This window comes from Lytechinus variegatus, chromosome 3 (assembly GCF_018143015.1).
Source record: "Lytechinus variegatus isolate NC3 chromosome 3, Lvar_3.0, whole genome shotgun sequence".
Lineage (NCBI taxonomy): Eukaryota > Metazoa > Echinodermata > Echinoidea > Temnopleuroida > Toxopneustidae > Lytechinus > Lytechinus variegatus.
In genome coordinates, this window is record NC_054742.1 from 18,406,182 (window position 1) to 18,422,575 (window position 16,394).

General features: G+C 37.5%; 1 protein-coding gene across 2 annotated transcripts in view; it reads right to left on the bottom strand.

Annotated features, from left to right (window-relative positions):
• Window positions 1–8,146: 8,146 nt before the first annotated feature.
• LOC121410388 (protein OS-9-like) overlaps window positions 8,147–16,394 on the bottom strand; it is a 36,290-nt gene continuing 28,042 nt past the window's right edge. For both annotated transcript variants that reach the window (XM_041602437.1, XM_041602436.1), the window contains exon 12: window positions 8,147–9,144. In XM_041602437.1, the coding sequence (XP_041458371.1) occupies window positions 8,944–9,144 (201 nt within the window). In that variant the 3' untranslated portion in view covers window positions 8,147–8,943. The remainder of the gene's footprint in view (window positions 9,145–16,394) is intronic.

The window sequence follows — 16,394 nt, forward strand, 5'->3', positions numbered from 1 at the left end:
TGATGCAAACTAAGAGCAAAATGTATCCTAATGAAAGTTCACATCTCAACTGCCACAATAGATATGTACACACTGCCGCATCTACTATTTTGTAGAATTTGGAAATTGCTCTATATTATAATACTGTATCCATGTTTTTAGAAATTTCGAGATAACAAATACAATTTGTTATTGAGAAAAATTTGATAGGGATATATTTATAAATAATTGTACATGATTAATCTTTTGCAAAATGCTTATTACCAAGCCAACGTGCTTTCTTGGGTATAACAGTCAGAAAATTTGTTTGACATACATGTGTATATTTTATAAAATAGTGCATACTTATATATTGTATGAAGTCATGATGAAATATAAAGAGATGTGATACATTTTAAAATGTGTTCTGATGCTATATCAGACAGTCATGTTCTCTTGTATGTAGATCTTTAATGAGTATGTTTTTGTTTTCTTGTGTGAGGTTATTTTGCACTGCCAGCCCTCCACATGTGCTATTGAATACCTTGTATTGAGCTCATTTTGAATCGGATTGCTGATTGATATGCAGCCAAACTTTGCCATGACTTCATATTTGTGAAAGTCACCCCAGGAGAGATCCCTTACATCATACATACATTTGGGTATGATAATATTTCAATATCATCATTAATACCACATGAAAACTGTTAAGTGTTTAGTATGAACAAGTGGTTTTCCACATACTTTCAACATCAATATACATGTATTTTTTATACACCTAACATATCACAAACTTGATAAAAACATTGTAAAAATGTTTCTAGAAATACTAGCAGTCTCATCTGTTGGAAGACCATTCAATATTATTGGTTAAAAAGCAGTACTGGTACCCAGATATTCACAATGTCATTTTTACAAACTGAGAAAAGTATTTGGTACCATTCAAGTACATATATTCTGCTTTTCACTGGTTTGCTTTTGGTTTCTGGTTTCATGTGTTACAGAATCATGGCAAATTATCCATGCATGTTTTAAGATTACCTAATATTTTGTGCTTTAAAATGCATGGAATTGGTAGCAAGCTAAGACTACCTCCATATTAAATTTTGTTGTCTGTGTATTTATGTTTACTCTAAACCTTGGAAACTCCTTTTCCTTTACTTTATTTTTCTCAAATTTATGTTCTCACTCAAAAAAAAGGTGCTCACATGCTTTAAAAAAATATTACTGCCAAGTCTGGAAACAAAGTTGCTATATTTAGTGCTTATCTTTTATTCAAGAAATATTTTCCCCCAACTTCTTATCTTTGTTAGCTTATTCATATCCTTTGAAAAATTGTGTTTCTTTAAATCGTCTGTCCATATCTAAGTAATACCCTACATTTCTCTTCCTGCTAACCTAAAATTGATTTCATGTCATTTGACGAGATAAATGTTTTGTAATGGAAGGTGTTGAATGTGCAACTTTTATCAGTTTATTAGAGAGTCATTGGTTTCATCATTGTTTCCTTGCTAACACAATGTGCTGCTCAATTGTAGAGTATATTAACATAGACTTTTATTTAGAGGTACTGGAATACACATTTCTTGCTGCATACATAACAAGCTGAAAGAGTTTAATCATTTTTCTATTGATATCACATGTATGCTGTTTTACTCTTTGCTATCGGTCTTTGTTACCTGAATAATTTCAAGACAATCTCATAATTTAAATGACAAGCAGAAATGCTCGCTTTTGATTGTGTAATCTGTACTTCTGGATTTTAAACCAATATTTACAATTTGAACTAAAATACAACTATGTATGTAAGATGATGGATGTTTGCTGTCACATACTAATGTCAACATTTAAAATTCTTTTCTAAGATACTGGTATGAAAATTCTGGTTTAAGTTAATTCAGAGATATAACATATTCTCCTCTTAAATTCGGTTCATAATTACCGGTAGACGATTTTTGACTTGTGGTTTTAGCAGAATTTAAAAACTAAGATTATTTACGAAGATTTGTTTTGTATGAAAAATTGTTACATTTTAAATCCTAAAATACAGTTAAGTTGAGGATTTTTGAAATATTTGTTTCTTGGTAAATACTACTTTATGAGTTAACTAATTATCTAAATATGCAAAGCAATGACTCACTGAATTACAATGTATATGAGATGGGGAAAATACAACTCTTCTTTTATATTTATACTTGCTTAATTATTCATTCAACTAATGTTTCATGGGATGACGTGTATTCATATATCTAATCTGCAAATGATATTTTGAAAGGAATAAAGTGTGAGAAACCCCTAATGTGATAAATATCTTATGTTAATACAGTAGTTCTAAACATTAATAATATGAAATTGTTTTGGTATGTTACAGTGCTCTTTATGCAACTCACAATTATATTTGTTTTTATAATTGTTAGCTCTTGAAAACTCATCTCTGACTGATTACTCTGTGAGTAGGATGCTTTTTTAGTGGAAGGATTAACATTGCCAATTTGGAGAAAGTGGGTGACAAAATTGGAAAGGATTCAATATTGTTCTATGATCCACACATTTATATTGATTTACTTCTGCTCCTTGGTGTTGCAGTATTATTCTTGATTGATGACATGAAGAAAATTAGCTGTTTGCCATATATCTGTATAAATATATTTAAATATATATTATAAGAATACACTGAATGTATGGTTTTATTATTTTTGTGACAAATATAGACATAATGTCAGCCAAATAATAAACTTTTTGTGTGCTGATCTTTATTTCTATGTGTTTTCATCAACTACTTGCATGAATGAGAAATGACTGCAGAACATGGGAGCTCATTAGAATTGAAAATACTTTATTCCAGTCATCAGAATACATTTATACAAGAAAGTTACAAATTTATTGAAATTAACAATGTTAGTGATCAAGTTTGTGACCACATGATAGATGACATTGACAGAGAGAAGGGGTGGGAGGGGTAGTAAGAGAGCTAGAGAATGAAAAACAGAGCATCGGAGAGAGAGAGAATTAAGAGAGAAGGCAAGGAAGAAAAAAGGAAAGGGAAAGAGGATGGAAGAAAAATGCATGCACAAAAGAGAGCTGAAATGGTGGAAAACACAGTACATGTACATGTTAAATTTCTGTCAAGGTCACAAAGTTCAAATTTTGAAAATTAAATGGATATAAAAATTGCGATGACTCATAACAAGCCAAACATATTTTTTAAATATATCCTGAATAATGCAGATTCCCATTAACACTGTAATGCAATTTGGTTGCATTAATTGAAACAGCCACAATTTAATAAGTATAAGATAAAGCCACACTTGAGATTTCATATTCCAGTCAGTTTTTGAAGCCATGCTTTAAATGTTAATACACCTTTCTGAATCATCTCAACAAATAATGTAAAGGATATTTCTAAAAGAATAACTGAAATGTTATAATCAAATTATATAAATATACGAATGAATATTTGATTGGCACTATTGGTAATACAGCTTATAATACTACATAATATTTTAAAGGAAACAGATACATGTATATGAAGACAAATTAATCTGAAAAAAAAACCTAGCTTGGACAGCAAATACCTCTATTTTAGGGGAAATGATGCAAGAAACTGAAAGTAAATTATTCCAGGAAAATATGAATCTTGCTAAAATGCTCAAAATTCAAAGGCAATGAAAACAAAGAATTTCAGAAGAAAACCAATTCTTAGAAGCATGAATGATGGAACAAGGGTAAGGCAAAACATGTAGAGAAATCTTTGCAAATTATTAGAGGAAATGCAGATATATATTTATTTCATTGAAAAATGGGGAGAAGAGGGGAAAAACGCCAGCTACTACAAAGAAACTTGAAATGAAAAGTGATAAAGAATATTAGATCTCAAAAATGTCTTCCAAAATAGAAAATCTAAAGAACAATATTAGTGAAAACAATGGATAAAGGTACAACAGATTTTTTTCTTATTGCAGTAATAAAAAGAATAATATAGTGTTCCCCTAAGCAGTTAATTGACTAACAATAAAACATCAAACTGTGATAGATTATTGTTACATGGTATATGTCATTGGTAAGTCCTCTACCATTATTGCTTGTGGGAACACCCTACATTAATAACTGGATTAAAGAAGATCACATCTCAAAAATATTTCTTTTCAAAACAAACAAAACCCACTGTAAATAGTTTGAATAAATTGGTAAAATGTGATTAAAGAGTACATTGTTCGTACAATAGACAATAAGAATAAGACATAGAATTATTTATGATACTGGATAAGTTAAATAGACCATTCAGGGAGACATATTGAATTGTCTGATAGACTTTCAAAGGCTCTTTTAATAGGTCAAACTGCAACATAAAAAGTTGTGTTAATGGACCAGCATGCAAGTCAACACTGTTAAATTAATGGTGTATGACAATTTCAATAAGATACAATGATTTTAATGAAACAAACAAAAATCTAACCTAAATCAATTAAAAGTTGAGTAGAAAGAGAATGGTCAAATTTCAAAGGTAAACATTGTTGAACTGGAAAATAAATACAAATAGAATATGTCCCTTAAATGAGCTAATAAAATGAGAAAATAGTATATATATTTAAAGGATGTTTGTCTGGCATTATGGGTTGTGTGATGCTCGGTGTGGTAACAAGCCATGACAAATTTGCTATTCCTAAATTTAAAAAGTTATATTGTATTTTTTTTTGCATGATGTGAGTTTGTATAGCAAGGAAGAGAATCCTGTTTGATTTGCATAATTCTTTTTTTTCTCTCGTTTGATATGCAAACATATATGATGATGCAAAAGATACTAATTTATCAATTTGCATATAAATATATGACAGGCAAGCCTCTGGCAACCTTACCAGATTACATAACCATCCTCAATATTTGGTATGATACATGTTATAACAGTAAAGGCACATAGAGTTAAAGGGGAATCCAGCCTTGGCCATAAAATGTTATGTTGGGAAGGAGAAAAATAAATTAAACAGAATGGTGAAAGTTTGAAAGAAATCGGACAAGCAATGAGAAAGTTATAGGTGCTTTAATATTGAGATCACTAATACTACGTAGATTTCAAATTGGCAACTGTGTAAGTAAATTATGACAAGGGGCAAGGACAACTTTCCCATAGGCCATGTACTTTATTATCAGGGATTTGTGGTTTTCTCCTAAGTACCCATTCCCCTGGGGCAGTAATCTAAATATAACCCAGGTAGTATATTAACCCAGGTAGTATATTGTAGTATGTCCTCATGAAAGAAAAATATAATTTGAAATAAAACTTTTGAGAAAAATGACATTTTAGCCATAATATGTATTGGAGTACATGGAAGAGTAGTCCTTGCCTTACATCACTATGACATCCCAAATGCGGCCAATTTGAAGTCTCCATGAGTATAGTGATTACCAATATTTACAACTTTTAAAAATTCATAACTTTCTTGTTGTTTGTCCAATATTGTTCAAACTTTCACCTATCAACTTGTCTGATTTTTCTTTTCCTTATAAAAACAAGTTTTTATTTGGGTTGGATTCCCCTTTAAGTAATTAAAATGACAAAAACACAACTTGTTCTAAGATGGCAACTCATAAACCACAAATTTCTTTTGAAACAAAGTAGACCCCCCCCCCTCAAAAAAAGGGGGATTGATCCCTACCAAAAAGGGAGGATAGAAAAATAGGAAGAAATTCCTAAAAACAAAGAATGAAAGATAAATGGTTGTGGTATTTTTCAAAAAAGGAAAAAGTTTTAAAAGGAGAAGGGGGTAGAAAGATGTAAGGACAAATGTGAAAAATGAATAAGTTTTAAGGTGCTGAGAAAGAATATGATGCAATCAATAATATAACATGTATCACATACATATATACTGGTATAATGATTAAATCAAAAGCACACTTCAAATATAGAATTTCATCTCCGTAATAATGTCTCGAAATGCTTCTTGCAGGAGTCCAATATGGCTAACTTATAGAATGTAAAAAAATGAATTAAACATCAAGATTTAAATTAGATAATAACCAGATGAACTTTGCTGTAAATACATTTTCCAAGATTTATTTTAATGCCATCATCCCGTTAAATACATTCATTGTAAAGTGTGTTATGGAAAATCAAAATGGCAAACACAGATACACCTCAAATTGTACTTGTAATATTCGATATTTATACAAATACATGTAGATTTCGTACAACTTTAACATAACATCATGGTATTTCTCTTTATATCATAGACCATAATTTGATCTGCATGTACTTCTGAAAATGACAGTAAAAATCATGGAAGCAGGATGGTGAAAATTTGATCAAACTTGCATAAAAAGAAGTTGAGAATTCATATTCTCACTGTGCTAAGAATCAATAAAATTTCCTAGATTAGCTTCATAACACATTGGTCTATCACATCTTTATTCAAATGTTTTACCTTAAGGTCAAGTCCACCTCAGACAAGTGTTGATTTGAATCAATAGAGAAAAATCAGACAAGCACAATGCTGAAGATTTCATCAAAATTGTTTGAATTATACAATATTTCAATTTTTTATGAATTTGACGATTAGGACCTCCTTGCCTGAAGCACAAAATGTTAAAATAATGGAATTACACATGGTCAGGGAGGAATGAAACTTCTTTTCAAATGAAAATGATGAGAAAATAAAAATATTTCATATTTCATTTAATAAAATACAAAAGAAATAGTGAGTGATGTCATCAGTTCCTCATTTGCATACCGACCGAGATGTGCATATAACTGTTTTGTGAAATGAAGCAAAACTTTAAAATGCCATAACTTTCTCATTTTACATCTGATTTTGATGAAATTTTCAGTATTATGCTTGTTGAATTTTTCTCTTTTTATTCAAATCAAGTTTTTGTTGGGGTGGACTTGTCCTTTAAAAGGAACTGAGAAAATGCTATTCAGGATATCTTTGAAATGAATCAAAGCTGGAAAAAAAAAACTACTTGTTCATGATATCTTATCAAAACAAAGGGGAGAGTTCGTATTGTTTGCTGAAATATATCAGTTGTCATATTCAACCAAATGCACTTCTCATTTGACATTTGCAGCAATTATTACTTGCATATTCCAAGGCTCCATATACCCCTTATTCCTACTTCAATTCGTTTCAGACTTTCAAGGTAGGATTCCCTTTTAATTGGTTTTAATTTCAGGTGTGATATAACTACACAGTATATATTCTACTATTAAAACTGTCAAAAATATACTTCAAATTTTGAAGAGTGTTTTATAATGTTGAGACAAGTTTTATTTCTTTGTTCAAGATTGAGTAAACACTAAATGTTTTCATTTATTGTAAAAATCAACATGTGCCCAATTCAGAGAGGATACATTTCAAATAGCAGTATTCCCATATAAACCAAACACTCATCACATCTATGATTATATTTGACGTGTCACCTTACCATTGTAATTTTAATATTGTATTTGTTTTATGCTTGGTTGAGGATTAGTAATTTGTAATTTCTTCAGAACTTGGAAATCTATCTAAAGAGCAAGATACAATGAGAGAGATTTGACCTTTGTCATATATGCAAATTCCTTTAAAAAACGTGACTGAAAAAAGATGTCCCAGAAGAATAACAGATATATCAGTTGCTGAATAAAAATATCTTGGCCTATTAGGTAACTATCAACATAAGAACATTATTTTTGTACAAATATATACAAATAGTGAATGTTTATGAGTGCAATGGACAAAATACTTCAGGAGGTGAAAGATGAAGCAATCCATTGAACTCTGCTTGCCTTGTTGAATGGATCATTCATTTCATCTTTCACCAAATGAAGTATTCTGTCCATTGCAGGAATGAAAAGAACATTCATTATTTGGTTTGTATGACACCTAAGAATAGATTATGCATGTGCAAAGGACAAAATCCTATGGATCCAAAATTGCATGGTTGATGATGTCATTGTAAATATGGACTGAATGATCGATATCAAACAACCAATCAAATGACAAGGATCTATCTAGGTGTCATATAAAATTTAATGAACAATTGTCATGATGACATGATGTTCCTTTGAATTTGATATTGTGCTTTTTAATATATACTCTATACTCATCCTCAGTCATGCATGAAGCAAATAAATCATAACATCATGAAAAAACAGATATATAATTCTTTAATTCAAATATATTCAATGATCAACTGATGATTTAATTTTCCCTCTCTTTTTGATTTCTGCACCCACCAATTTTTTACATAAGACAAACCATCTAGCAACTGCTCAATTACAAGCGAGAACAGAAACTACTAATTTAATAGAATAATATATAGAGCAATTGACAAACACTTAAAATATCTTTCACAATTTGAATTGGAATAAAAACAGAATTTACAAACACCTGAACTTTTCATACACACTGCATTAGGATTTTACTTGGCTTTTTCATCCCTACCAATAAAACTCTTTGATCAATATAAAGTACTGTTTTTGCTAAACTATATAGTTGGATAATTTCATAACACATAGCACACTTAACAATAGGGACAGAAACTGATCCTCAAAATGAGATGCTGATAGTATTAACTTGTAAAATGTTTGTAAACTTTGTAGTCTGTTAGAATCCTGCAAATAGTTATTTCATTATTGCACTCAATCAATATGTTATACATTCACAAGAATATATCAAACACAAAAGTCAGAAGAAAATGTCCCACATAAGAAAATTAATTATTCACATACAAACAAAATAATAAAGATATTGAATTCATTATATATATTATTGCTCTTTACATTTTGAAGGAGTGGTAATAACAGAATTAACTTGAGATGGTATGTTTTAACTCCAAAATTATATCCTGAAAATTTTTCTCTGTCATTTAGTCAATAACACAAAATACCCAATCTCAGTCCAGCCTCAGAGCAAGGATCTGATTTCAGGATCTGATTCAATCAATAACAAAAGAGATATTAATTTGAGTCGAGTATCAGAGCTAAAAGATATCAACATTTCTAGATGCTTAACTTTCAGGATCTGATTGACCTTGTTCTTGAGAAGAATCTTTTGTTCTGAATCTTGGAATGAGGATCTGGACCTCTTCTTGGTCTCGGCTCTCATCTGATATTTTAGACTGGTCCATATCTGGGTCTGCATTCCATTGGAATCCATAATTCTTTTGAAGTTTGGCTTGTCGTGATTGAACCTCTCCATCATCCCTCATCTAAAAATCAGTGCAAACAAACATATTACATAGATTTTATCAAATGGTTTCATTGATTTACTTTACCTATTTTCTTCATGGGGTACTATTATTATACAATTTGTGAAAGTGAACAATAACAATGGATCATAATTTATATAAGTTGTTCAGTCAAGCAGGCAAATTAACTTAACCTGAGCAATTTCATAATAAAATAAGAATGAAAACAAGAACGCGATTGTTTAAACATTTAAGTTAAACATTGGATAAGGAATGGCTTTCTGTCTCCATCATTATGATGAGTTTGCATTTCTATTATCAAACTTGGAATGAATTGTACAGCTGTGCTGTTACATATGGGCTTGTGAAGTCAAAACTACTGAAGCGAGACCAATGAAATTTTTCACAGGAACTTCAAAATAGATTGAACTCCCTAAATGTGTTAACATTATTTCACATTAAACTTGAATTCATTTAACTCACGACATGTCCTATAAGAGGGACATTCGTTTAGGACATGCTGTGCATTATATAAGAGCTGATGTGACTATTATAATGAAGATAAATGTCATTCTTTAAAAAAATATTATTGATAATTTTCAGCTTTTCATAAATCTAACATTGATTTTAGAGCCTACTACAATAAATGCTGCACAAGAAACTGTTAAATAATTCAAGCCTTTGATACACCTTTCTCTTGATAACATAACATCCATTTCAATAAACACATACATAAAACCAATACATGATATTTACTCATAAAAAAAATGTCCTTCTGGATCTCAATGTATGCTCAAGAAAAAAAAATTATTACTTATTATGAAAATTCATGTACATATATATATATATATATATATATATATATATATATATATATATATATATATATATATATATTGTTTTGTTGTCAAGAGATAGAAATTACAATGACTTCAATAATTTGACTGTTTCTCAAGCAGAATTCATAAAAGGAGTAGATTTTCAAAACTGTTTACAAGAGAATTTGGAATGTACAGTTCTTCACTAATAAAGTTTTTACAAGAATACAAAACAAGTTTTAATCAAGAACAAAACATGAAAGCAAAATTGACTTCAGTTTACTAAATGTTTTTATTCACAAGTTCTGACTTTGGAGAAAGCCACTGTTTATGAAAATACTTACCATGATTTTCTTATTTACGAGATAACTGGATATACCCATTTGATTTGCTAGTTCATTACGATGAACCTGCGTGCCGAATATAGAGTACACAATTTTTCCTGCGCGCGCGCTGCATCTCCCTACCAACGCACTATCCCAAGATCGTCGCGCAATTTGGCGTCCATTTCCTCTCATGAGCCTGCGGGCAAGACATGTTGTCACACAAGGCGAGGGGTAGGAGGGAGGGTTCAAATGGGTATATCCAGTTATCTCGTAAATAAGAAAATCATGGTAAGTATTTTCATAATTTACATCAATAACTGGGATATACCCATTTGATTTGCTAGACCAACACAGATTCAACGTGAAGGGAGGCATGTCTAGACTAAGAAGTGCGTTAAAATAGGGAGATGAAGACACAAAGGCCGTTGCCTTACGGACAGGGGAGGCGATAAAGCCTCATGTGAAGAAGTCCTTAAGAGCAAGGAGTGAAGGAAAGAGGGGCGTCAATAGACGGACCTCGAGAAGTCGTGAACGACGATTCCAAGAAAGAGCCCAAGAAGAATGATACTAAGTATCATGGGCCCTCGGCCTAGTGTCAGGAGAACAACATCACCAGCTGACTAGAGCGTAAAATTCGGAATTTGTTGAAATTTTCAACAAGAATCGTGATCGGAAAACTGTAGCTTTAAGGCTCAGTAAGTGATCCATCGAACAATCTGAGAAGGCGAGAGATCTCAGAAGCCTCCGCGTGGGAGAAAGCGCCCAGAATTCGATATCCGTCTCAAATGCGTGAGGGCAGAACATCTGCAGAATTCTGATAGAGAGCTGTGGCAGAAAGTTACTAGCGGTCCGAAGGGGACTAGGAACGACGGAGAGTAGGGATTTAAGAAAACCACTCGTAAGGCAGTCAAGGGTCGAGAAAGCGACTGAGTGCCATCCTTTTAATAAGAAATACCGCGGACCTGCTGCCTATGTAGAATAAAGCAGTCTGGTTAAAATAGCTCAACCGGGCGTGTCAGAGAAACAGCGCGGTACACATCACGACAAAAGTGTGATAGACCGAGTGATCGAGAGAGAACTCAGGATCCCCTTTCTCCCGTACTGATCGAAGCACCCATCTGAGGGTGCAGTGCCCGCGGTGGAAGAGGTGGCTTGGCTCAAGCCACCATTGCCGAGAGAGCCCGTGAGGCTAGGCTGCGATGGATGACCGCCGGGCGGGGGAATCCCTAGCAGCAGCAAGTGTACGCCAGAGGGAGCTGGCGAAAAGTCTCTGTCATGATCATACGTGAAGGCGACAATCAAGAGATGTTCTAACGAACAGACATCGCCAGATATGATACCTCAACAGTACGTTCCCAACGGAATCGAATGAGGTAGCAACGGCCCTGTCCTATCAAGTTAGGGACGGAAACTGGCTAAGAGTGTCGATGTCCTCGCTTGAAGAAACAAGCGAAGGAGGGAGACTTGAGGAAAATAAACACAAAAATTTCCATCAGTCTGCGGTGAGAACCAGTTGTTTATGAAAACAGCCACAAGGCCTGGTCTCTCAGGTGATCGTAAGAGCAAGCACCGCCGGCGCCGGTTGCGGCAGCGTGGAACAGTCCGATATCGGAGAATAAGGAGTTCCAAAAAGCTGCGGGGGGCGGCAAAAATGACGCCCTAAGCAGTGGGGGATGAGCATCTAAGTTTCTAAAAGAAGAACTCCAGTGAAGTAAATCACTTACATGGAGAGACTCATCCGCAGTCGGCCCGAGAAAAAGCGGGTCGTAGTGATTGTGGTTAGGTAGGCATAAGCATACATGCATCCACGGTTACATCATCCTCGGTCGTGCGGTGACCATGGCCACATGCATTGCATGGAGGGAGGATGAAAGCAGCATGCGAGGTGACTCGAGTGTGCCGAGTGAAAGAGCTTCTAAATAAGAAGACGATTCGACAAATGGGCACGGTAAGACATCCACCGTAGACCACTCCACACAAGGAGGAAACGGCGGAGACGCCCGCAAGCTTGACCCACATAGAGAGCAGTCTATAACATAGACTGTTAGAGCTCGACCGATGGTCTGAAGGCGTACTGTTTGGTGTAAACTCGCCGACCCGGTACGGTGGGTGTGCCCAGAAAATAGGCATAGAATGCCGACAGAGAAGTCTGGGGCTTTAAACAAGCTTGAACGCACGTACATAGCCAATAATCTCATGAGATGTACGGCGGTTTCTTTCCTCCGAGATGATGCTTACCCGACCGGGAAGGACTCGGGGAACAGCTGTGAATGTCAACAGGAGGGATATCTAGCATATGAAAAGCTGATTCCCTCCAGGTATTCGGTGCGGGTGCTTTCGGCGGTGTCCGGCTGGACGACCGGTGATGGCAGCTCGGGCAGGGCTCGAACGAGCCGCCCGAATACGAGACAATAGGTTAACATAACCATAATGCACCGGGTGGTGAAGGCGTAGCGATTACTAAGCACAGGAGAACTTTAAATCGCCGTGACATTCAGATCCGATATACATACTCATAAGTTCGGAGAGCTATGAGGTAGTGAGACATACCGCTGAGCGGTGATGGTGCTCATATCGGAGTCGCCCTCTCTTCAGCGGCGATCGCTGGAGGACGGGTGTCTGTACTAGCCCTGACTCTGGCCTTGCAAGGGTAGGAGCTAAGTAAGACAGGGCACCCTTACTTTCGAATAGAAAGTGAGGTTCAGGCCAGAAACCGACGGTCCCGTCGCCTGGGCGGACGGACCGCGGACGTGATAGGTTGCCCCCTCAAAGCAGCCAAACATTCTCACGAGAGAAGTGCGGCATGCGGTATGTAAGAGATTCTTACCTCCAATCTACGGGCCCGCTTAGGGGGTAGAATGGAGAGAGTTACCGCTGAAGGAGTCGTCGCCGTACGTGGGCTTGACGTAGAGGGCGAATTCGGGAGTAACTGCATAAAAAGGGGAATACCCATGCAGGTAACTCGCCGATGGCTCCCCGGAGTGCGGGTTGGCGAGAGAAGTCTCAATCCGCTCAATACCCGACGCCAGCAATAAGACCGCGGCGGTCTTATAATGACGGAGAACACGAGGATAAGAACCCGTAATGCTCGGGGACGCATAGATGCAGCCTGAACGGATGCAAAGTCCAGCCGTCGGTCACCGAGAGCTTGCCGACATATTGATGCTTGAAAGCCGTATGTCGGAAGCACCTGCATAGAAACGGGGGTCACCGTGTAGGTGAACAGCGTTTCAATAAATGCCCGGTGTGAGAGGACAGGTGATTGCTTGAGCCGCACAGTGCTTAGCAAGGCGGCTGAAGCTGATATGAAGCGTGGGTGAATTACCCGCACTGCTCATGGGAGTATGTGCGACGCCTGACCCACAAATATCGGGAGTCTGGTGACATAATGGAGGGCGATGCCCGTATGTCGATAACACCTGTGTATTAGCGGGGATTTCCCTTGCAGGTGCGTGAGCCGGCGAATCATGAAATCGCCGGTGACTCTCCGAGGTGCAAGATGGCGAATGTCTGCTTAACCTGCCCGGTGCTCGACACGGCGGTTTTAGCTGACAGGGAGCATGAGGATAAAGATCCGTGATGCTCGAGGGCGTTCTGTTGTAACATGAAGTTACGACGCATGGCCATCGGCACAAGAATCAGAAAGAAAGGTCTGCCCGCAAAGTGGGATTAGCGACCTAGACTTTCTTCTTGTTATTCCTCTTCTGTGCGGCCCCCGCCGGGGGGCAGAAGAGGGAACAATCATCGGGAGTCTGGCGACATAGTGGCGGGCGACGCCCGTATGTCGATAGCACCTGTGTATTAGCGGGGATTTCCCTTGCAGGTGCGTGGGCCGGCGAATCATATTGCCGGTGACTCTCCGAGGTGCGAGACGGCGACTGTCTGCTTGACCTGCCTGGTGCTCGACACGGCGGTTTTAGCTGACAGAGAGCATTAGGATGAAGATCCGTGGTGCTCGAGGGCGTTCTGTTGTAACATGAAGTTACGACGCCTGGCCGTCGGCACAAGAATCAGAAGGGAAGGTCTACCCGCACAGCGGGGTTAGCGACCTAGAATTTCTTCTTCTTCCTCTTCTATGCGGCCCCCGCCGGGGGGCAGAAGAGGGTATAATGATTGGGAGTCTGGTGACATAATGGCGGGCGACGCCCGTATGTCGATAGCACCTGTGTATTAGCGGGAATTTCCCTTGCAGGTGCGTGAGCCGGCGAAACATGATATTGCCGGTGACTCTCCGAGGTGTGTTGGATGGCCGGTGTCTGCTTGATCCGCTCGGTTGGTAGTACCGTCGGCTGAAGCAGGCAAGCCTGGGGGTAAAAACCCGCAGTGCTGGGGGGCACTCTAGATTAGCTTGAGAAGCTGAGAGGCCTGGCCATCAAAAGAATCAGAGGACAGACCGCCCGACGGAGCGGGGCTTACGTCTGTGGTTCTCCTCTTCTTCTTTTCTTCTTCTTCGGTTGCTCCGGCGCCGGAGCGGAAGAAGGGACAAGAGGCTGGGCTGCGCCTGTCTTCCTCTCCTTAGCTCTCCCACGGGGAGAGCTAGCCGAGCGAGAGGAGGCGTCGGCCGAATCTGACGGCGTCAGATTGAATTGAGAGTCCGACACGGTCGGACTCAGGTGCCTCTTCCGACTAGGGGCTGGTAGCCCTTTGCCGACGCTCCCTAGAGGGGTCTTACACGGCATCGAGCCTAGTCTTTGCCGGGTGGAGAGACCCGTGCTCTCCCCCCGGACTTTAGGTGACCCGATGGCCGGTGGGTCTGACAGCCCTAGAGGAGTCGCCGTTTTCTGTACTAGTGCGACGCTCCCCAATAAGGTTCAGGTTCCGGGACGGAAGCCTTGGCCATCACCGTGCGGGCACGTGGTCGCAAATCCACGGTTCCACCCTTATTAAGCGGGACACGTGAACGCGCGTCCACGGTTCCACCCCTTTGAGAGCCCACGGGGCTCTGACTCTGTTCTCGCTATCTATACTACCTGTGGTGGGGGATAAGACCCCGGTGTCGGGCCCCGAAACAGCAGCCGCCTGAGGCTCTTCAGAAAGAGAGTCCGAAAGGCTCATTATTGCCGTAGGGTGATCTAGTAGTAAGATAGAAAAAAAAGAGAAGCAAAGGGGGTAGGGGGGGGAACAAACCCCAACCCAGAAGACAAGGACCTCAAAAAGCGGACTTTTGAGAGTCAAAAACGGATCTCACAAGGATGATACAAGGTAAAATCCCAGAACAAAGGAAACAGTAATAATTGAGAATTATTAAGAGACACTGTCCCTGAAGTCCGTTAGAAAAATTAATTATTTGATTATCACAACAAGAATCTGCTTCCGCCAAAATTCTGAAAAGAAGGAAGGGGGGAAGCATCTAAAAAGAAGAAAACACTAAGTTTTCTTCTTTTTTTTTTGTTGTTGTTTTGTTGTGTCCACCTGTTCAAAAGAAAAAAAATAATAATTTTTCTTGAGGTGAGGATCAGCTAAGGAAAAAAGGGGAGCAAGATTCCCTTTCTTTTTTTTTTTTTTTTTATAAACAAGAAGTTTAAGAAAAAAAAATTATAAGTCCAGAGACCGGTAGCTGACTTGAAAAGGAAGGGGGGAAAAACAAAGATAGCTTTCCCGAGAAGGAAGGCCGAGTCAAAGGCGACGAACGCTGACAGGAGACGGCTTCCTAAAAAAAAATTCTAAGTATTCTTGTGAAGGAAAGAAAATATTTTTTTTTTTTTTTTATAATTAATTGAATAATTAATCAATTAATAAACACAAGAACAAAGGATTGATTGAAACAAAAGAACAATCAACTAACTCGAAACAAGAAACAAAGAACTTGAATCGAGGCAAAGGAGCAAGTCAAGAATTAAAAGAATCAATCAATTAATTAATTAATCAATTAACCAATTAATTCAATTAATAAATACAAGAGCAAAGGATTGATTGAAACAAAAGAACAATCAACTAACTCGAAACAAGAGACAAAGAACTTGAAACGAGGCTGGAATACGACGCTCCTAACGTCCTACAGAACCTATCTGTGGAGAAATAAATCAATTAAATTCACGACGAGTCGTATAAACGAAGAAGTCAGTGAATAAAAAGAATTAAAAGGATTAAAAAGGAGCGAAGACAACGCCCGAGCAGGAAGGCGCGG